Source organism: Dromiciops gliroides, chromosome 3, assembly GCF_019393635.1.
Source record: "Dromiciops gliroides isolate mDroGli1 chromosome 3, mDroGli1.pri, whole genome shotgun sequence".
NCBI lineage: Eukaryota > Metazoa > Chordata > Mammalia > Microbiotheria > Microbiotheriidae > Dromiciops > Dromiciops gliroides.
This window is the reverse complement of record NC_057863.1, coordinates 565386617-565409676: the sequence shown is the minus strand read 5'-3', so window position 1 is coordinate 565409676 and position 23060 is coordinate 565386617. Positions and strand designations below refer to the sequence as shown.

The 23060-nt window shown below is 35.9% G+C and overlaps 1 protein-coding gene across 1 annotated transcript in view; it reads right to left on the bottom strand.

Annotated features, from left to right (window-relative positions):
• Positions 1–23060, bottom strand: part of FOLH1B (folate hydrolase 1B) — a 97148-nt gene that overhangs the window by 4003 nt on the left and 70085 nt on the right. The window contains 11 exon segments of the mRNA XM_043997862.1: positions 1277–1369; positions 2624–2708; positions 3296–3317; positions 3319–3417; positions 3419–3562; positions 5806–5826; positions 5828–5860; positions 5862–5898; positions 11021–11112; positions 13202–13269; positions 14557–14620. Of these exon segments, the coding sequence (XP_043853797.1) occupies positions 1277–1369; positions 2624–2708; positions 3296–3317; positions 3319–3417; positions 3419–3562; positions 5806–5826; positions 5828–5860; positions 5862–5898; positions 11021–11112; positions 13202–13269; positions 14557–14620 (758 nt within the window).

Genomic DNA, 23060 nt, shown 5'->3' with positions numbered 1-23060 from the left:
CACCTCTTCACTGGTCCTCAGTAACTCCTGTTTGTGACCAACAGCTTGTATAGATGAGAGAGTTGTACAGGCTAAGGATTGCAGTTTGGGGAATAGAGACAATTTTTCTCTTACATCAATTTATCTGGTTCATAATTTTATAGATATATAGTCTCTCTGTCCCTCTCTGTCCCTCCCTATCTCTCCTCATCTCCCCTCTTCTCTTTCCCTCCATATGTTTCTTATTTGAACATAGCTGTTTGCATTTTGTCACCATATTAGATTCTAAGCTTCTTGAGGACAGGATGTCTTAGTTTTATTTTGTTTTTCCTTTCTTTTGTATCTCTCACACTTAGCACAATGGGGACACATAGTAGCTACTTAGTAAATGCTAAACAACTGAGTTTTATTGATTCCCTAATCACTTGAAGCAAATGACACATTATAGAACCTTTCAATCTCAGAAATGAGAAGAGACCTCAGAGGCTATCTAGTCCAATTCTTTCCTTCAGTTCTACCAACATCCCCATAAATGACTACTCAGCCACTGCTTAAAGGCCTACAGTGGACAGGAAACTCACTTTTTCTTAAATAGTCCATTACTCTTTTGAATACCTCAATGCAGAGTTCACAGTTCTGCCCCTTCCAGTCAAAAAAGAAGTCTCATCTCTTTCTTACTCAGCAGATCTTAAAATATTTGAAGCCAGCATCATATCAAATCCTCCAAGAAGCCTTCCCTGATTTCTCCCAGTTCATAACAATCTTCCCTCTCAGACCTTATATGGGACTATGTTTGCCACTTCTCTAATTCCTTTATGTATTTGTGTTTCTGTAATTTTTCCTTATCAGATAAAGTCTATGTTTCCCTGAAGTCTAGCATACAATGTTCCAGGGACAGCTAGCTATCCCTGGGGTCAGGAGAATCTGAGTTCCAATCTCAAGTCAGACAGTTACTAGCTGTGAGACCCTGGGCAAGTCACTTAAACCCAACTGTGTTCAACATCCAGGGTTATCTACAGTCATCCTACAATATATCTTGCCACTGGATACAGATGCCTCTGAAGGAGAGAGTGAGGTTGGTGACATTGAATAGGCCTCCCTCACTTAAATCCAATTCACTGCAAGTAATGGCATCACCCTGATGCCTGATAATCACCAGAAAAAAATGTGTTAGGAATCATTAGAAAGAATTGTGATTTAATTTCATTCACAGACATTACCTTCTGAAACTTTTTCCAAAGGCTGACATGAAAAAAAAATAACATATAAGTTGTAGTAGATTTATTTTTCTCCTTACCTATAGAATGGGCTTCCAGGCAGTCCAAGAGGATCAATAAAAGCTCTTTCTAGAAGCATTAGCTGGTCATTGATAATTCTCACTGAAACTGGGCTAAAAAAGGTAAGGAAACATAAGTCAACATATTTGAAAATGGACATTTTGAACCAGGTGTCTGCACGTTCACAATAGAAACAAAAAAAATAGCTTCTAAAATATAGCTCTTCTTCCTCCCATGTCTTATCATGGTAAACAAGTAACTCTCAGTTCTTAAAGGTCAATGTAAGCAGAATTTAGGTTCTAGCAAAAATTTCAAAACCAGAAGAACTCTGAGGACACAGAAATAGACATTTTGTCTGTCATCTGATGCTGTAGAGGTCTGAAAAGATTAATCAATTAGGCCAGCAAACCATAGATGATTTTTATATCCAGCACCAAAAACTGAAAACCACATATTTCCTGAATTTAAAGAACAGGATCATAGGGTTTAGACAGCAAGAAATTCTGGAGATCATCAAATCAAATCCCTTCATTTACAGAGAAAGAAATGAGCAGAGACAGGTTTAAATGATGTGGGCAAGGTTAGAGTCACAGGATGAGGAAGTCTTTATCCACTCAAAAAGTGGCCTGAAATTTTTCCAAAGGATACAGAATATTAATGGGAAGAAAATGGGAAAGGGAGTTAGAATGGCAGCAGTGAGAAAGTGTGGGCCAGTCAAACTGCAGGTATACTCTTAAAGTTTGGGAGAAAGAGAAGAAGGTCTTTAGCACGTTGTGGGGAAACCCCTATTGCAAACTTTTGGAAGAACTAGGACAAGAATCAGAAGGGATAGGACAGGCAAAGATGCTGTGGCATGCTAGAACCAGCTTGGTGTGAGCATTTATATTTTGGAAATTGACAATTGCTAAAAAAAAGGTGGGGCTTGAATTATTATTTGGTTGATTGTCTAGACTTTAAGAAAGTGATGTGGGAAAATGATAATAATTTAGATTAAGATTTAAGTAAGCTGTGTGGACATTTATTTTCCTGTAAATTTTAAGCATTTGCCGGCATTACCCTTACATTATTGGACGAACATCTTGAATTTATGAGATCACAGATCCATTTGGGTATCTGAATAATATAGGTGGCTATTCCTGCTTATTTGCCTTGTGTACAAAGTCCCACTGATTTCATTGACCTATATTTTTAGTTGCTTGCAATACTGAGAGGGTAAGTGATTTGCACCCAGAAGTCTCCCTGACTTTACTAAGGCCAGTGTATACCCACTGTGCCAGACTGGATCTCTCCTATTTAACTCTGCTTAGAATACCTTCACATCCTACTCCACACAATTACCTATGCTTTGAATATGTTCACATCCATACTCACTTGTTGTGTCTAAGTCTTGCAGTCTCTTGCTGAAGTTATCAGTTGTTTCTGTAAAATTCTTCACTGCTGAGAAGAGTGGGTCTGGAATAAAGACCATGGAATTATTTAAAGTCTAATATTCATGACACTCTGGCAACTGCTGTATAGAGAGAATCACAAAAATACAGTCTCCATCTTCCATGAGTTTATGGGACTGAATAAAAATATAGGCCTGAGTAAAAAGCCATGACTGAAAAGGAGGATATATTTCTGTTAAGAAGTATAATGAGGGGGCAGCTAGATGGCGCAGTGGATAGAGCACCGGCCCTGGATTCAGGAGTACCTGAGTTCAAATCTGGCCTCAGACACTTAACACTTACTAGCTGTGTGACCCTGGACAAGTTGCTTAACCCCAATTGCCTCACTAAAAGAAGAAGAAGAAGAAGAAGAAGAAGAAGAAGAAGAAGAAGAAGAAGAAGAAGAAGAAGAAGAAGAAGAATGAACAAAAAGGACTGCTACATAAGAAATGTTACAATTATATTCTCTAAGCTTAGTACTTCCTACTCAGACTTTGTACGATGGATATTGTTGCTGATGGTCCCTCTGGAGCTTTAGCTCTAACATCCTATGATGAAGGAGAATACACCAAGCATAAATTCAAAAGAAAGTGTTTTTGTCATATCACATACCAAAGGATACATTGTATGCTTGCCAGCTTTTCTGGGTGTTTCTGAGCCAGTTCATTAATACTGTTAACATATTTTTGTAAAACTTTTGCATAGTCTTGACAGTCCAAAGGGAGAACGATGGAAGTCAGCCAGTTCAAAAAGGATGCCTCCTCGGACCTGAGCCACTGTGAGGTGATTCTTAAAAGTGGGGTCATAAAATTTTTCCACTATTTCAAAAGTTTCATAGACACTGTGATATACTGGATAGCTGCTGTATCTGTCTGTTTTCTACAAATGTAAAAACAAAAATACAATTCTCATTGCTTTGAAATACAATACATAATAAATTAATCTGGAGCTGAAAAGCAAAAGAAATGTACCACTAATTTCTAATGAAATTTCTTGGCCATTTGCTGAAAAAAACCTCCCTTGCCTCTCCTCTTTCAAACCTTCGTTTTCTAATGTTTTATCTGATATCCTCTCTCAAAGTGTTATCTTCAATTATCCCTTTCCTTTCCCCACCCACACCTCTCCTCAGTGCTCCTCCACAACCTAGTTAAAATTACCAGTTGAATGTAGGCTCTTTGCAGCCGGGAAGTGTTTTACTTTTGCCCTTGTATCTACAATGCTTTCTGCACCTACATTAGGTGCTTAATAAATTTTTGTTGAATTAAAATTGAATTGATTATGACAACAGTACTGAAAAAATATGATAATCGATCTCAAACCAAAACACAAATCCACCATCAAATACATTTTTCGCTGGTGTAATACTGGACTACAAACTAAAAGGAAACTACAATGAATAATTGGGCTTTGTTTTTGTAAAGAGCAGCAAATAGTTCTAAAGTTATGTAGTACAAAACCCCCAAAAACATTCATCCTTGAAATTTTATAACTTCTTATTAATGGAAAACACTGAGCAAAGCGGTTGGCAGAATCAGTTTTAGAAGTGATTCTTCCTTTAACTAGCTGTGTAATGTTGGAAAAATGACAATCTCTTTTGGCCTTGATTTCCTCAGTTTAAATTAAATTGTCCAGATCCCCTCCTCTAAGATTTATGTGGCTAGGAAGATGATTACATTACTGCTAATAAGTCACATTTGAAATAACTGTTGGTGACATCTATAATAGACACAGATATTTATGTAGCACTTTAGAATGCACTTAATTTATCTGAGCCTCATAACATCCCAGTAAAGTTTGTATTACAAGCATTATCTCTATGTTAAAGATGAGGAAACAGAGTAAGAGAGGTTGACTGGTATCATACAGGTTACCAGTGTCAGAGGAAGGGACTTTTGTGAATCCAGGGCATCTAGGTCTATAGTGGATAGAGTTCTGGGCATGGAGTTGGGAAGACTCTTCCTGAGTTCATCTGGTTTCAGATTTAAACTATTACCATTACTAGCAGTGTGACCCTGGGCAAGTCACTTAACCTTGTCTGTTTCAGTTTCTTCATTTGTAAAACAAGCTAGAGGAGGAAATGGCAAGCCATTCTAGTACCTTTTAAAGAAAACACCAAATGGGGTCACAAAGAGTTAGCTAAGACTGAAAATGACTCAACAGCAAAACTCATGTCTCCATATCCAGTACTTTTCCCATGGTACTATGTTATCTCTGTAATAGTGCTGTGCTGTCACTACCTACCACATGGTTTTTTCAATAGAATCATGAATTATCAGGATTATAAATAGCCTTCAAGATCATTTACTAACCCACTAAGAGCAGATATCCTTTTTGATATTTCCAATTATTGGTCACCTACCGTTCTTCTGCAAGGTAGTATTCTTTGATTTCTTTCACATGTGATAGTTATAGGCAATATAGTTAAAATTATGAAACAAAGCCTCTGCATGGTGTTTATGATTCCACTGAAACACCAATATCACATCACAGAACTAAAATATCTTCCTATTTTAACTTTGTTCTCTAGTGGCTTCCTCTCTGAGTAATCATTCAGTATAACAGTGGTTGTGCCCCTTAAAGCTCAGGCCAACTAGATATTCAATTCAACAAATACTAAAAATCTACTCTGTGGGAGGTATTTCCTAGGCTAAGGGGATATAAAGAGAAAATCAAAATAGTTTATCCCCTCAAAAAGCTTATATCCTACCATTCTTCATATGGATTATCATCATAAGTACAAAATAAAATCATCAAGTGGGTGTAAAGGGGTTTTACTCTAAAATAAAAGCATTCTAAATGAATATTTTGTGAAGTGTTGGATAAACATAGCATACTTTAGTTAGTTCACTGATACCAACATAACACAGTTTAGGTAGGCCAACCTGGAGCAGGGACCAGGAGAAGCAATCTTTGGAAAAGATTTAGCATTTACTGTTTAATTATTATGGCAGTCATCACACTTTTATATCAACCAACAACTGGCTAGATATTCCCAAGCTCTTTTAACCCACCTATGGACATTGTTTTTTGGAATTATCTTTCTTGGTAGACTGCAGTGTCTACCAAGTGAAGTGGTGGAATTGGCAGATAGGCACTCAAGTCATTGGTGGATTCCAACTTACCCAGTTTTTAGTATAACGAGCTCCTGCCTGAAGGAATGCCAAGTCTATGAAAAAAAGACTTCAAAATCATTGCCAGATCCCAGTTTGTTGATCCTTGAAAAAGGTAAGAAATAAAACATTAAAAAGATTTCTTTAAGAGTTTCAAGAATATTGAATGAACATAGACTGAAGCATGGATACTTTGCATTTTCTTCTTTGTTTCCTTGAGTAATTTTATGTAAAATGACTAATATGGTAATGTTTTACATAATCGCACATGTATAACCTATAACTGATTGCTCATCACCTCAGGGAGAGGGTTAGGGTAGGGAGGGAGGGAATGAGAGAGGGATTAGAATTTGGAACTCAAAACTTTAAATAAAACACACACAACAGATCAAGTGAATAGGTTTTCAGGTCAGGGGAGACTTATATTTTTCTTTAAATGTAGTGGAAATATTAGAGAGACTGAATATATGAAAGGGAACACGTGAGCAAGCAAGATCCTGAGAACTCATGAAGGTAAAGGATGATGTATGTAAATGATGGGGAGAATTAGTGTGGTATATCATAAAGAGTATTAGATTTGTGGTCAGAGAACCTGGTTTTGAATCCTGACTGCTACATACTACTTTTGTGATAACGTCACAATTTCTCCTGGGTTTCAGATTCCAGATCTGAAAAAACAGTTGACAAAGGATCCTTAAAGGTCCTTTCTGGCTCTAAATCTAATCTCAAGATTTGTCAATAGTGATAGACAATACAGTTACTAACATCTTTAGATGTTTGCCATGCTATAGCATTGATAAAGATGTATTTTGAAGAACAACAACAAAAAAAAGAGTTTCAAGAACAATGAATGTGCTGTAGAACAATATCTCTATATGGGAAAATTTTAGCCCTCTAAGTTATAATGATTTCCTTTCTGATTAAAAATTACTTTTCTTTAAATATTTTAAAGTCTTAGAAGCACAATTTTTAAAAATCCTGAGTGGGAATAAGAAGGAGGCTATCTGTTCTTAACCAGATGCTGCAAAATGTTTGGTGTGACCAAGACAAGATTCCTCATATAGACTGCTGATTAGAGAGGAAGTATAGGGGAGTGGAAAGGGTGTGAAACATGGTCTCAAAGAAGGGAGGTTTGAATAAACACTCACTTACTACATTTGTGATCTTGGTTTAGTAATTTTAGCTTTTTGTTAAATGATGCCACCTCACCCCCAAAAATGGAAATAAGGGATTAGAAGAGGTGACCTAGATGTCCTCTTCCACCTTGATCTATGACACTTGGAATGCATTTCTGTTTCCTAATTAACACTTCCTTCACTTCTATTTGTAACAAATAACCTTGGCAATGTCCTATCTGATAAAGAGAAGAGACCAATTTTCCACATAATATTGAACTAAAAGTTCTTTCTATAATTGTCTTAAATTATCTCATTGTTGTTTGGCATAAATCTACTTTACCATTCATATTTCTTAGCAAAATTTATTATTAATAATTATTAAATTACAAATGAGAAAACTGAGGTCACTAAGAAGAGATTTCAGAATGCCATAAAAAAATCCTATGTTCAAATAATGTTAAAAGTAAGTGAGTTTAAGAATTCAAAGATTTCAAAAATAAAATTTTGTGGTAGTACTGTGAAGTGGATGAGAATACTCAACTTAACACAGTGTCTAAAATGAGAGCTGGAAGGGATCCTGGAGGCCATCTCTCTTTGAGATTCAATGTAAAAAAAAAGACCTTTCCCTGATTTTCCCAGTGTTCATATTCTTTACCTCTCTAATACATTTTACTTTTCTTTTATACATCTTTTTGTATTTACTCAACTTTGTTCATGTTTCTTTTCAGGGAAAGATAAGCTCCTAATTGGAAGCAACCATTCCATTTACTATCTGTCAGAGATAGTAAATACCTAAAAAATAACTTGATTAATTGAAATGAATGTTGGTGTTAAAATGGTACCTTTTACAGAACTAATTAGCTTAGAATCATTGAAAGCACTACCTAATTCCCATTGTCCAATTTCTTCCTCTTATTAATATTTGGGTTCAGTTTATTATTACTATCTATGGACATGAAAAGTAACACTGGCATGCTAACTGATGGGCTGCTGATCAACATGAATGTCATTAGTGAGTCAGTCAAAAAACATTTAAGCACCTACTTTTTGCTAAGCATTGTGCTAAGCACTAGGGATACAAAAAGAGACAAAAGAAAGTCCCTGCTATAAAGGAGTTCACATTATAATGGAGGAGACTACATGTAAACAAATGTGCACAAACAAACAATATGCAGGGTAAATAGAACTAATAATCAGAAGGAAGTTACTAGAATTAAGAAGGATTGGGAAAAGCTTCCTCTTTGACACAGGATTTTATGTGATTTAAAAGGCATCCAAGCTTTGGGAGATGATAGGGCACATAATCTTTCTGTCATCTTCCTCTGTAAAAAGAAGAGCTTGCACTTTAAACCTGTGTTATACCTGCTGCTATAGCCCTTCATTTTAGCAAGAGGATTGTTTGCTATCCAAAATTGAACTTACGCGGTTTTATGTTTCTTGGCATGCTACTTTGCTCCATTCATAGTCCTCTAAGAAATGGTGAGAGCTAATATCTGTTTTTGCTCATTTCTGATTTTTCAGAGTTATGAATTCATTTAAAAAACAAGTCAGTTAAAAAGCTGCTCACATTATAAACAGTGACTTCTCTTTACTTTTACTTTTGGTTTGGTATTTATTTTGACCTTTGCTCTACTACAAAGAGACCTGATTCTGAACTATCTTCTATGCCAATAAATATTCAGTCTATAATCTGTTAAGGTTTAGTCAATTCAAATTTTTATGATATTACTTAGTAGCTACTAAATCCAGGTTTTCAATTCTCTTCATAAATAAAGTCTTTATCTTGTGGACTGTACATATATAACCTATATCGGAGTGGTTGCTGTCTTGTGGAGGGGGGAGGAAAGGGAGGGAGGGAGAAAAATTTGGAACTCTAAGTCTTATGAAAATGAATGTTGAAAACTACCCTTACAGGTAACTGGAAAAAATAAAATAAATGTTTGTTTCATTGAAAAAAAATAAAGTGCACATCATGTAGAGATATAGGGCTTCTGAGACTACCATGGTGATTAGTTAGATAACTAACACTAAACTGGAGTTCCAGGGGCTTACAACCTGTTCCAGCTCCCAGACTTTTTTCTTAGTATTTTATTTTATTTTCTTCCAATTACATGTAAAGATACTTTCCAACAGTCATTTTTGTAAGACTTTGAGTTACAGATTTTTCTCCCACCCTCCTGTTCCTTCCTACTCTCAAAGTCAGCAAACATTTTGATATACATTATACGTTACATTCATGTTAAACATATTTCCACATTAGTCATGTTGTGAGAGAAGAATCAGAACAAAAGGAAAAAAAAACAAGAAAAAAGAAAAAACAACTAAAAAACCCAACCTAACAACATAAGTGAAAATAGCATGCTTCAATCCCAGTTCCCATATCTTTAATCTGTCCTTTAGGAATGCCCTGGATTCACTGTTGTTGAAGTTGCCTGACTCCTCAATAGGAGGAGTAGGTTCTCTACTTCTCACATATCCCCAACCATGGTACAACACAGAACGATTTTATTTAATTTGCTTCATAATTAATAGAAAAAGTTATATATTTGAAGTCTAAGGGTTATATCAGAAAAGGGAGAGGGAAAAAATTATTTCCACAGTACAAGCATGAATCAGAAATGTAACCTAATTCCCAAGGTAGACAAATGCAAAAAGTATACAGGATCAATAAAGAATCACAGAATGATTAGAAAAGAAGTTCACTAACTAACTAATACAGATCATTGGCTAATATTTAAGTAACACTGAGATACAGTTTCTTTTGTAAGGCATTTCTCTTTCCCTCAGCATCGTCAAAAACAATACCAAACACACTCTATTTCCATTGCCATCTCTCTTTATGGTCTTCTTGACTCTTTTCTTCTGTTGCTGTTGCTAACACAATTGCTTTGGTCCTGCTATGCTGCTACTTGGGTACATGATACAGGGAAGACACTAGTTGCCCTTCAAAATTTCACAAAGTCCTCTGCAAAGAAAAAGAAGACACGAGAGGCTCTCTCTCCTCTACCTGATTTTACCAAGATACAAAGTCTTTATGTTTCAAAGGTGGCAAGGAGACTTGAGGGGTTAAGGACTACTCTTTTGTAAATCTCAGAGTTTCAGCTCAGCAGCCAAGTTTTCAAAAACCAGACTTTTCAAAACCATCCAGTTGGAATCCCTGAGCCATCATGGCCAACAGGAAGAAGTCAAAATATACCTATGCATGTCCCGATGTAGGGGATGGGAGAAAATTCTTTCCATCATGAATGCCCAGCAGCCACATTAAGGTTCCAAGTGTTTACTTGGCATGCCAGCTGAATATGGCCTCATGACATTTGGTTTCTTTCATTCTTGCTCTTCACATTTTTTCAACCTAGGTTTTTGCTCTTCTCTTTTATGCTCACTGATGGAAATTGAAGTCACTAATATCAAAGATATACTTTTGAATTAGCTTGAATGCTTGATATTCATTATACTGCATTTAAAATATCCAGATAGCAGGACTATGATCTGCTAAGCCCCCTTTCTATTTTTTCCTCAGAAATTAAGATACAAGAGAAAACATTTTGAATAATGTTAGCCACAGAAAGAAAAAAAACTCTTTGAGGGTACAGCTGATGATGCTGATGATAGTTAGCCTATATATAGTCCCCTATTATGGTGTCAGGTGCTAAGAGCTTTATAAATCAAGATCTTATTTGATTTTTACAACTTTAGGAGGATAAGGTACTATTATTATCACCCTACATCCATTTTGCAGATGAGGAAACTGAGGCAGTTTCTGTGACTTGCTCAAGTTTACCTAGTTATTAAATATCTGAGGTCAAATTTCAAATGAAGTCTTTTTCACTCTACTCCCAGTGCCCTAATGCCCTGTGCCATCTCACTTCCTAATCAGCCTATGAGCTTATTACACGAGGTTTAAACTTATATGCACTTTGTATTTTCTCTGTTGCCTGTTAAATACTTCAATTGAATATAACTTGTTGGAGTTCTCTGAGTTTTGCATGTGTGTATGTGTGTGTGTGTGTGTGTGTTTTTTCCTTTATATCCTTACTACCTACCACAGTGCCTTATAATAGACCCTTGTAAATGTTTGTTGAATTAAATTGAATTATTCCTTGATTTACCTGGGTAAGCCATTGAATTCTGTTGAAGGATCTTTCTCCTTCCAGCTCTCATACAGAGATTTGTCTTCAAAACCCTCATCAGGACTTCGAAGCTGTACGAAAAAAAAAGCATTAGAAACATGCCCAAATTAAAATACATGCTTAAACTTATATAGTGCTTTGGAGTTTCCAGAACATTTTAATGAAGATAATCTTTATGTCTTCACACCAAATTTGAGATCAAGGTGCCATTATTTAATAGATGAGGAGAGGCTCAGAAATTTACAAAATGGCAGAGTCAAGACTTGAACCAAAGACTTGAATGGTTAACTCATCAGAATTTATTTGCAAATTAATGGGGAACTCACAAAGAATGATAATCCTTCTGGGGCCAAAGAAACAAATCTCTAATGGTATAGTTTTGGGCAGAGGAAGCCTGACTCAAGCTTCTGAAACAATACCATCTTTTTTGGTGATACTGTCAACCCATACTGAATGATGGTCATTCACTCTATCCACTTTTAAGGCTAACCTTCCTTTTGTTGATAACTGGCAGCTTTGGGAATGGCTAACTGGTGAGAATGGGAAACTGAGTCTTCAGTAGGCCACTTAACATTTTAGACATTAGGTTACTCATAAAGGATAGTAGTTATAGGAACTTCAGGTCCTGCTTAGATAACACACTTTCTTACATGAAAGGGATTTTAGGAATCATCTATGCCAACTGAGGATCATATTAGTTAGATCTGAATGGAGAAGAGAGAGATTTATCCAATGCTTTGATTTTACAGATAAGAAAACTAAAATCCTGGAAGGTCAAGAAGTCAGTGAATAAACAGTTATTAAGCACTTATGTGCCAGGCACTGCATGGTAATTTGCTAACAGTTTTACAAAGGAAGTAAATAGCAGAGTTGATATTTACATCTAGGTCACTGGACTTTATTTTTTTTTCCTTTTCAAGAAAAAAACACCTACATATGCCTGTATATGTGCCTTTTTTCAGACTTAAGTTCAGAGTTTCTCCCAGACTTCTATTTGGGGAGGGTACCCAGGGAATTCGCCTTATCATTCCCTACCCAGCTGAAGTACTGTATTTCATAAGATCCAGTAATTTACTATTCTGCTAAATTAATTCAATTCTGGAAATCACACCTGCTCTGATGATCCCTCCCTCCCCAGTTACAGGACTGCATTATGGTGCTATTCTGGTTCTCTTCCTCTCCCCCATTTTTCAGCTTGTTTTTATGTGTTGTCTTTCTCTAATAGATTATGAGCTCCTTAAAGGCAGGGACTGTCTTATACTTTTGTTTCCATCTCCAACACTTGTTATAGGGCTTGGCATATCATAGGCAATTAATTTTTACTGACTAACTCTAGCAATCAATGAGGTCAGAGTGTCATATGAGATACTTCTTGGTAATTTGTACAATGGGGTATATAACTATAATGGAAGGACCAGCTAGATTCCAATTTCAGGAGACACGAGTTCAAGTTATGCCTGACGATTACTAACTCTACTGACTATCAAAAAAACCCAAAAACCAACCACAGTTCACTTCTCTGATCATCAATTTCTTGATTTGTAAACTGGGTATGATAATATTTGTAGTACTTACTCCTATAAAACTTTATGGTGTTATATGATATAATGTATATAAAGTACTTTGCCGACCTTAAAAAGTGCTATATGAAACTGGTACAGTTCAGTCCAGCCCAAAATGAAGGGAGTGGAAAAATGCTTGACTTGTGAGTCCTGAGCGTCACTTGAAATTTTATTTTCCCTGAACCCTCAGATTCAGGAGACAACATACATTCATAAAAAGTTGTTCCTGTTCAAGGGGAAAATTGGAAAAGAAAGGGATCCATTTCAAGGTCAAACCATTTCATGAAAGAATCTGGTAGTAGAGATGCTAACTATACAATATATGCTATCCTTGTGTTTCCTTTATGGATACCTGGGATAACCAGACTTTTTTTTAACTGAAATTGTTTTTCTTACTTGTTTCATGTCTTCCTAGGCTTATACTAGTCTGTATTCCTCAGGATAAACTTGGTATCTTAATATGATAAATGATGTGTTTGGAATAATGGACAAAACTGGATATATGTGTGTGTGTGTGTGTGTGTGTGTATCTCAACTGTGTAACTAAAAATTCATTTCAAAATATTTAGATAAAAATAGGAAACTTTAAAAAAATTACCTCTTTTGTTAGGCTGTATATCAATCTATGCATTAGTGGTGAACAATCGATCCTCAAAGTGTAGTTTCCTGAAACATGAGAATAGAAGACATCTCAAAACAAAACACAAATAATAAGAAACGTTGCCTTTCCTTTTCCAGTATCTAAGCACCAGAGACTCTAAGAGTAGAGATTAAGATCAAGATCAATATATTTTGAAATAATTCTTTCTGGGAGTATCTATATATCTATTTATCTCTTCATCTATCCATCTACAAGTGTCTATATCTATTTATGCATCTACTCTTCTATGAGAGTTTATCTCAATGTCTGATAACTAGGTGGAGCAGTGAATAAAGCAATGGGTCTGTAGTCAGGAAAATGAGGTCAAGTCTGGCTTCAGGTGCTTACTAGCAATATGATCCTGGGCAAGTCATTTAACCTTTGTTTGCTTCAGTTTCCTCAGTTGTAAAATGAGGATAACAGTACCTACTTCACAGAGGTATTATGAACTTAACATGAATTAAGATTTTTAAAGCAGTTAGCACAGTGCGTGGCACATAGTAGCTGCTATATACTTGTTTCCTTCCTACTTCTTCTATATGTCTATTTATATGTCTATCTGATAGAGTATCTCTGTCTTTTTGAGTGTCTATCAATCCACTTCTCTACCTTAATGTCTTATCTCTCCATCTATCAACCCGTTTATTGAAGTGAAGATCCATCAAGATATCTATCAGTCTTTGTCTTTATGTTTACTAAGTGCTTTCTTCACAACATTATCATCAGGGAGGGAGTCCATGCATGACAACTCCCAATTTATAGTTAACAGAGCAGATTCAGAGAGATGAGGTGAGCTGCCTGTCATTATAGGAAGCTACTAAGAGTTCAAATTGGAATAGAATTAGCTTTGAATGGATCTTTCAGCTCTTATGTCAAAACAAGAGAAAACATACAAAGAAACTGAGTAAAAGAAAAGGATTGAAAGAAAGAGTACTCAAAGGTAGCAACCTGTGAGCACAGAACTAGAAATCAGGATATCAGGGTTCCAAATATAGTTGTTAATTTGGAGAAAAAAGTCTATAATCTTAGGTATATGGGCTACAGAGTCTTCTCTATTTAGATTTAACCTCAAGATTGATACCTTCATTACCTTTCTAGACTATAACATAAATATCAGGTAAAAATGTCCTAAATGGAGGGCTATTAACTTCAGTACTGAAGAAAAAGAAATGTATTTTTAGGGCATAGCATTCTGTCTCTTTTGATTTGCCTCTGCACATAATTTTCTGAAATACTGTTGAATAGAATTGTTTAAGAAAACCTAAAAAATTATAAATAATTAAATCCCTTTCTTAATATCAAACAGTATTCACCTTCTACAGAAGAATCTGCATTAATATAAGCCACTCCACGTTCTAGCAGTATTCTGGAATTTTCCTAGAAAAAAGAAGAAATATACAAAGATATTATCTCTCTTCTTTCTTTATCTTCATCCCCTCAAAAAAAGTAATAGGATTTGAGGTTAAAAATGACTAACTGTACTCTCTCTTGCTTAAGAATGCAATCATTTCTATTTCTAGAAAGCAATAAAAAACATGGAGTGCTATAAAGAAATCAAAGATATTGAATCTAACCTTGAAGACTTGGTTTTAAGGGAGTAATGGTTCATTTTGAATCAAATGAATAGATGTGGAGCATATATGTTTTAAAGAAAATCAGCCTTATCGTGTATATCCACTTTCTTGGAATATTGTTTGACAGTTTTGGGATTCCTCTTGGAATCCCAAACCTCCATAATTGTTGATCCATAGTTTCCATCTTAAACAAGGTTCCTGCCTTCTGCCTTTCTTCTTCTCATATCACCTTCTACCCCATTTACTTCCTGATGATCCTCTTTAGCCCCAATATCTAATGCAAAAACAAAATATCCAATTATGGAGTTACCATTTCAGTAAGTCCTGGAATAGAGTTAACTTGGCTGAGGATTGGATGGTTGGCAGTCCTACACATGTCTAATCCCTCAATAACCAGTCAAAACCCAGGACTCTTCCCATCCCTTCCTTAAATGACAAAAAAGACCAGAAACTTCTTTTTAAAAATTTATTAATTTTTTTAGTTTTCAACATTTGTTTAGATAAGATTTCCAATTTCAAATTTTTCTCCCTCCCTCCCCTCCCTGCCCCCTCCCCTAGACAGCAGGTAATCTGATATAAGTTATATAGATATAGATATATAATAACATCAAACATATTTCTGCATTAGTCATGTTATAAGAAAAGGATCAGGGCAAAAAGGAAAAACCTCAAAAAAAGCACCAAAAACAAAAGAAATAGTATGGTCCACTCAGCATCCATATTCCACAGTTCCTTTTTTTTCTGGATTTGGAGAGCCTTTTCCATCATGAGTCCTTTGGAACTTTCTTGTACTATTAGATTGGTGAGAAGAATCTAGTCTATCACAGTTGATCAACACATAATGTTGATGATACAGTATATAATGTTCTTCTGGTTCTGCTCATCTCACTCATCATCAGTTCATGCAAGTCCTTCCAGGTTTCTCTGAACTCCTCCTGGTCATCGTTTCTTACAGCACAATAGAATTCCATTACATTCATATACCACAACTTGCTCAGCCATTCCCCAATTGATGTGCATCCCTTCAATTTCCAATTTCTTGCCACCACAAAAAGAGTAGCTATAAATATTTTGTATGTGTGGGTCTTTTCCCCTTTTTTATGATCCATTTGGGAAAAGACCCAAAAGTGGGTATTGCTGGGTTCCAAAGGGTATGCACAACTTTATAGCCCTTTGGGCATTATTCCAAATTGCTCTCCAGAATGGTTGGATCAGTTCACAGCTCCACCAACAATGCATTAGTGTTCCAATTTTTCCACAGCTTCTCCAATATTTATTATTTTCCTTTTTTTCCTCATATTAGCCAATATGATAGGTGTCAGGTAATACCTCAGAGTTGTTTTAATATGCATCTTTCTAATCAATAGTGATTTAAACCATCTTTTTATATGGCAATAGAAAGCTTTGATTTCTTTATCAGAAAACTGCCTGTTCATATCCTTTGACCATATCTCAACTGGAGAATGACTTGGATTCTTATAAATTAAAAACTTCTTAATTTAATGTAATCAAAATCATCCATTTTGCATTTTGTAATATTCTCTATCTCTTGTTTGGTCATAAATGGTTCTCCTTTCCAAAGATCTGAAAGGTAGACTATTCTTTCTTCTCCTAATTTGCCTATGGTATCTTATGTCTAAATCACGTACCCATTTAGACCTTATTTTAGTAGAAGGTATCAGATGTTGGTCTATGCCTAGTTTCTGCCATACTATCTTCCAGTTTTCCCAGCAGTTTTTGTCAAATACTGAATAGCTATCCCTGAAGCTGGAGTCTTTGGGTTTATCAAACAGTACGTTACTAATGACATTTACTACTGTGTCTCCTGTGCCTAGTCTATTCCATTGATCCTCCACTCTATTTCTTAGCCAGTACCATATAGTTTTGATGACTGCTGCTTTATAGTAAAGCTCCAGATTTGTTACAGCTAACACCCCTTCCTGTGCATTTTTTTCATTATTTCCCTTAATATTCTTGACTTTTTGTTTTTCAAGATGAATTTTGTTATTATTTTTTCTAGCTCTATAAAATAATTTTCAGTCAGTCTGATTGCTATGGCACTGAATAAGTAAATTATTTAGGTAGAATTGTTATTTTTACTATGTTAGCTTAGCCTATCCATGAGCAATAGATATCTTTCTAAATATTTAGATCTGATTTGATTTGTGTGAAAAGTATTTTCTAATTGTGTTTATAGAGTTGCTGGGTTTGTCTTGGCAAGTAGACTCCCAGGTATTTTATATTATCTACCATTACTTTAAATGGAATTTCTCTTTCTACCTCTTGCTGCTGGACTTTGTTGGTCATGTATAGAAATGCTGATGATTTATGTGGATTTATTTTATATCCTGCTACTTTGCTAAAGTTGTTAATTGTTTCAAGTAATTTTTGAGTTGATTTTCTAGGATTCTCTAAGTATACCATCATATCATCTGCAAAGAGTGATAGTTTTGTTTCCTCATTGCCTATTTTAATTCCTTTAATTTGTAAGGGGCTAAAATTCTAGCTAGTCTGTCTAAAATATCTAATGAGTGGTGGCCAATAAATTATAAGCTTTAGCATGAGTTAGACTTTTAAGCATGTATTAAGGAGAATAAGAATTTGGTAAAGAGAGAGAGAAAGGCCTAGATTCATCTATCTATTAAAGGGAGAGTGCATTTCTAACTCCCTTCTCCACCCAAGTCCTGAGGAAGAGCATGAGAGCACCAGCCTCGCCCCCTCTTCATCCCACAAGGAAATGTCACTTCCTGACACCAAAGTGCATGATTTCTTGCCCTCAGATGCCTTCTCCTCATGGCAGATCTTTGATAAAGTAATTCTCCAGCAGGTGGTGTCATTCCAATTGTTACAAATTCCTTTTTCTTCTCTTATTGCTAAAGCTAACATTTCTAGCACAATATTAAATAATAGAAGTGATAATGGACATCCCTGTTCCACCCCGGATCTTATTGTGAAGGCCTCTAACTTATCTCCATTACATAAGATGCTTGCTGATGGCTTTAGGTAGATACTGGTTACTATTTTATGGAAAGCTCCCCCTATTCCTATGCTCTCTAGTGTTTTTATTGGGAATGGGTGCTGTATTTTGTCAAAAGCTTTTTCTGCATCTATTGAGATAATCATATGATTTTGGTTGGTTTTCTTATTGATGTGGTTGATTATGTTAATAGTTTTCCTAAGGTTGAACCAGCTCTTCATTCCTGGTATGATTCCCCTCCTTGTCATAGTGGATTATCCCGGTGATCACTTGCTGTCACTCCTTACTAATATCTTATTTAAGATTTAGCATCAATATTCATTAGGGAAATTGGTCTATAATTTTCTTTCTCTCTTTTTGCTCTGCCTGGTTTGGGTATCACCAACATATTTGTGTCATAAAGGAATTTGGTAGAACTCCTTTTTCACCTATTTCCAAAATTTCAACCTTTTTCACCCTATTTTCCAAATAATTTGTATAATATTGGAATGAATTGTTCTTTAAATGTTTGGTAGAATTCACCTGTAAATCCATCTGGTCCTGGGGATTTTTTCTTATGAAGTTCATTAATGGCTTGTTCAATGTCTTTTTCTAATATGGGTTTATTCCTCTTCAGTTAACCTGGGGCAGTTTGTATTTTTTGTAAATATTTATCCATTTCATTTAGATTGTTTGAATTTATTTTTCATACAGTTGGGGAAAAAATTTCCTAATTATTGCTTTAATTTCTACTTCATTGATGGTAGAATCACCCCTTTCATTTTTGATACCGGTAATTTGTTTTTTTTCTTCTTTCTTTTTAAAAATCAAATCAAGCGTTCATTTATCTATTTTATTGGATTTATCATAAAACCAGCTCTTAGTTTATTGATTAATTCTATAGTTTTCTTGCTTCCAATTTTATTAATTTCTCCTTTAATTACCAGGATTTCTATTAGTATTTACTTAGGATTTCTAATTTGTTCTTTTTCTAGCTTTTTAAGTTGGATACCCAATTCATTGATCTCCTCTTTCTCTTTTTTATTCATGTAAGCAGGTAGAGCTATAAAATTTCCCCTAAGCTCTGCTTTGGCTATATCCATGGATTTTTGGTATGTTGTTCTCATATTGTCATTCTCTTGGATAAAGTTATTGTTTCTATGATTTGTTGTTTGACCCACTCATTCTTTAGAATGAAATTATTAAGTTTCCAATTGATTTTTCAGTATACCTTTCCATGGCTCTTTATTATATGTAATTTTTTACTGCATCATGATCTGAGAAGGATGCATTTACTATTTCTGCCTTTCTACATTTGACTGTGCCCCTAATACATGGTCAGTTTTTGAAAATGTGCCATATACTTCTGAGAAATAGTATATTCCTTTCTATCCCCATTCAATTTTCTCCAGGCATCTATCATGTCTAACTTTTCTAGTATTCTATTCACCTCTTTCACTTCTTTCTTATTTATTTTGTGGCTAGATTTATCTAATTCTGAGAGGGGAAGATTCAGATCCCCCATTAGTATAGTATTACTGTATATTTCCTCTTGTAACTCATTTAAACTTCTCCTTTAAGAATTTGGATGCTCTATCACTTGGTGCATACATGTTTTAGTATTGATATTACTTCATTATTTATCATACCTTTAGTAAGATGTAGTTTCCTTCCTTATCTCTTTTAATTAGATCTATTTTTGCCTTTGCTTTATCTGAGAAAGGATTGCTCCTACCCCTGTCTTTTTTGACTTTAGCTGAAGCATAAGATATTCTGCCACAGCCTTTTTACTTTACTCTGTGTGTATCCTCTCGTTTCAGATGTGTTTCTTGTAATCAGCATATGTAGGCATCTGGTTTTTAATCCCCTCTGCAATTCACTTCCGTTTTATGGGAGAGTTCATCACATTCACAGTTATTATTACTAGATGTCTATTCCCCTCCATTCTATTTACTCCATTTCTACTTTCCCCCCTTCTTTCACCCTATCCCTCCTCAGCAACCACTTGCTTCTTACCCCTGCATCCCCAAATCTGCCCTCCCTTTTTATCACACCCTCCCTTTTCTTTTCCCTTTTCTTCCTTGCTTTTGCCCTCCCTTCTGTCAGTCTCCCCCTTTCTCTTTACCCTTTTACTTCCCTAAAGTATAAGCTAAGTTTCTTTATCCAAATGAACATATGTTATTCCCTCTTTGAATCAAATCTAATGAGAGTAGGGTTGAAACAATGTTCACCCCTCCCTTCTTTCCCTCTATTGTAATAGGTTTTATCACCTCTTTGTATGATGTAATTCACCCCATTCCACCTCCCTTTTCCTCTTCTCCCCATAAATTCCCTTTTTAACCCCTTAATTTTCTTGATATCATCACATCAAAGACAGTTTATATTTATATCCTCTGTTTATAATCCTTCTGTCTGCCCAAATACATATACAGTTCTCAAGAGTTATGAGTATAATATTCCCATGTAGGGATATAAAAAACAGTTTAACCTTATTGAGTAACTCCCCTAACCCGCTTTACCTTTTTAAACTTCTCTCGAGTCTTGTATGTTAAGATCAAATTTTCTATTCAGATCTTGTCTTTTTATCAAGAAACCTTGAAAGTCCCCAATTTTATTGAATGTCCATCTTTTCCCTGAAAGAGAATGCTCAATTTTGCTGGGTAATAGATTCTTGGCTGCAATCCAAGCTCCTTTGCTTTCTGGAATATCTTATTGCAAGCCTTATGATCCTTTAATTTTGAAGCTGCCAGGACCTGAGCAATCCTGACTGTGGCTCCATGATACTTAAATTATTTCTTTCTGGTTTCTTGGAGTATATTCTCCTTCAACTAATAATTCTGGAATTTGACTACAATACTCCTTGGAGTTTTCCTTTTGGGGTCTCTTTCATGAGGTGATTGGTGGATTCTTTCAATGATGATTTTATCCTCTGATTCTATAATATCAGGGCAGGTCTCCTTAATAATTTCCTGGAATATGGTGTCTAGACTCTTTTCTGATTATGGCTTTCAGGCAGTCCAATCATTCTCAAATTGTCTCTCCTGGATCTGTTTTCCAGATCAGTTGTCTTTCCACTGAGGTATTTCACATTTTCTTCTATTTTTTCATTCTTTTGATTCTGCTTGACTGATTCCTAGTTTCTCATAGATTCCTAATCTTCCAACTGTCCAATTTTAATTTTTAAGTCATTGTTTGCTTCAATGAGATTATGCATCTTTTTTTTTTTCCATCTGGCCAAATGAATATTTTAAGGCATTGTTTTCTTCATTGGATTTTGCACCTTTTTTTTTTTTTCCATTTTGCCAAATGAATTTTTTAATGCCTTGTTTTCTTCAGTGAGATTATGCACCCTTTTTTTCAATTTGGCCAGATGAATTTTTGGAGGAATTGTTTTCTTCAGTCAATCTTTGTGCTTCCTTTTCCAAGTTGTTGATTCTTTTTTCATAATTTTCTTGTGTTGCTTTCATTTCTCTCCTCATTTCTCTCAATTGATTTTTAAAATCCTTTTTGAGCTCTTCTAAGAAGGCTTTTTGTTCTTGAGACCAATTCATCTTCCCTCTTGAGGCTTCACATGTAGGCAATTTGGGAGTATTGTCCTCATCTGAGTTTGTGTTTGCCTCTTCCCTATATACACAGAAGCTCTCAATGGTGAGAGTTCTTTTTTGTTTCTTACTGCAGTTTTTTTTTTTTAAAGTTGAGGTCTGCTCTGGGGGCCCCAGGGTCCCTGTTTCAAGCTTCTTGTGCTGGGGTATAGGGGCTGTGTCACTGGCTTTCTACACTGAGGCCTCTATGGCTTGTGGATTTCTCACCACCATGGCCTTGCTGGCTGTTCACTGGCATTGGTAGGCCTGGTCGCTCTTGTCCTATGGGTGGCTGTCCAGGTGACAACCTGCCCTCACAGCTGGTGCAGGTGGGTTTCACCACTGTCCTGCTGTGCCACCAGCTTGTTGAGTCAGGATCCAGGGGCCTCAGTTGCTTGGCTGTGGCCCACAGCTTCCTCCTGACTTGCCCCGACCCCCTGGGTGCTGTGCTGCCCCTTTGCGCTGAGCCTCCCTTTTGCCCCAGTGAGCCCAAACTTTCCTGAAGTCTTCCAAATTGTCTCTGGTTGGAAAACTGTATCTCTGTCTCTTTGCAGGTCCTGTAGTTTCATAATCTGTCTAGAGGCTTGATTTAATGTTCTTTTTGAGGGAATAGAAGGAGAGCTCAGGCGATTTGCTGGCTACTCTCTGCCATCTTGGCTCTGCCCCCCAACACCAGAAACTTCTAATCATCCCTTCTGCCATATATGCCTATACACAACCACCTTAAAAGCTTTCCTCAATGATCAAATCAACATTACCACTGCTACTGTGAAGTGTGAAAAAAATCTATTACCCTATGATTTCCACTGAAATCGATATCTTTCTGAATCCTAAATTACCTAGGCCACAATACCCTTCTCTAGTTAATATTCCTTGGTTTCTCATATGAATCTGTGTGGTTCCCATCCTTAGGGTTCTTTATTCCACTCTATCCTACCTGTTTCCTCTACCTTCTAGAAAGAACCCTGTTAGGAGTAATTAACACACACACATACCCAATTAGGTGGAGTAATCTATTCAATCTGGACAGTAAATGAGCCCAACACCCATAAGAATTGGCTGAAAGCCCTCAATCTCCTCAGAATTGGCTCAAGGAGGGAATAACATACATACTCAATTGGGTGGAGTAATCTATCTAACCTTGCAAGAAAATAGGAGGGGAAGGGGATAAACAGAGAGGGGCAAAAGAAGGAAGGGTATATTGGGGGAGGGCCATAAAGAAGCAAATCCCTTTTGAAGAGGGATAGGGTGAAAGAAGATAGATAATAGAGCAAATATCATGGAATACGATGGAGGGAAACAGTTAACCATAGTAATCATGAAAAATAGAAAAGGAAAAATTAAACAAAAAATATTTACAGCAACTCTTTGTGGTGGCTAAAAATTGGAAATGAAAGGAATGTCCCTCAATTGAGGAATGACTGAAGAAGCTGTGGTAAATGATTGTAGAGGAATGGTATTGTGTTATAGGAAATGACAAACAGAATGATCCCAGAAAAACCTGGAAAGACTCATGTGAACTGATGTATAGTGAAGTGAGCAGAACTGGGAGGACATTGTGCATAGTGATAGCAGTATTATTTGATGATCAATTCTGAATGACTTAACTACTCTCAGCAATATAATGATCCAAGACAATCCCAAGGGACTAATGTTGAAGCATGCTATCCATTCCCATAGAAAGAACTGAAAAAAAGATTACTTGT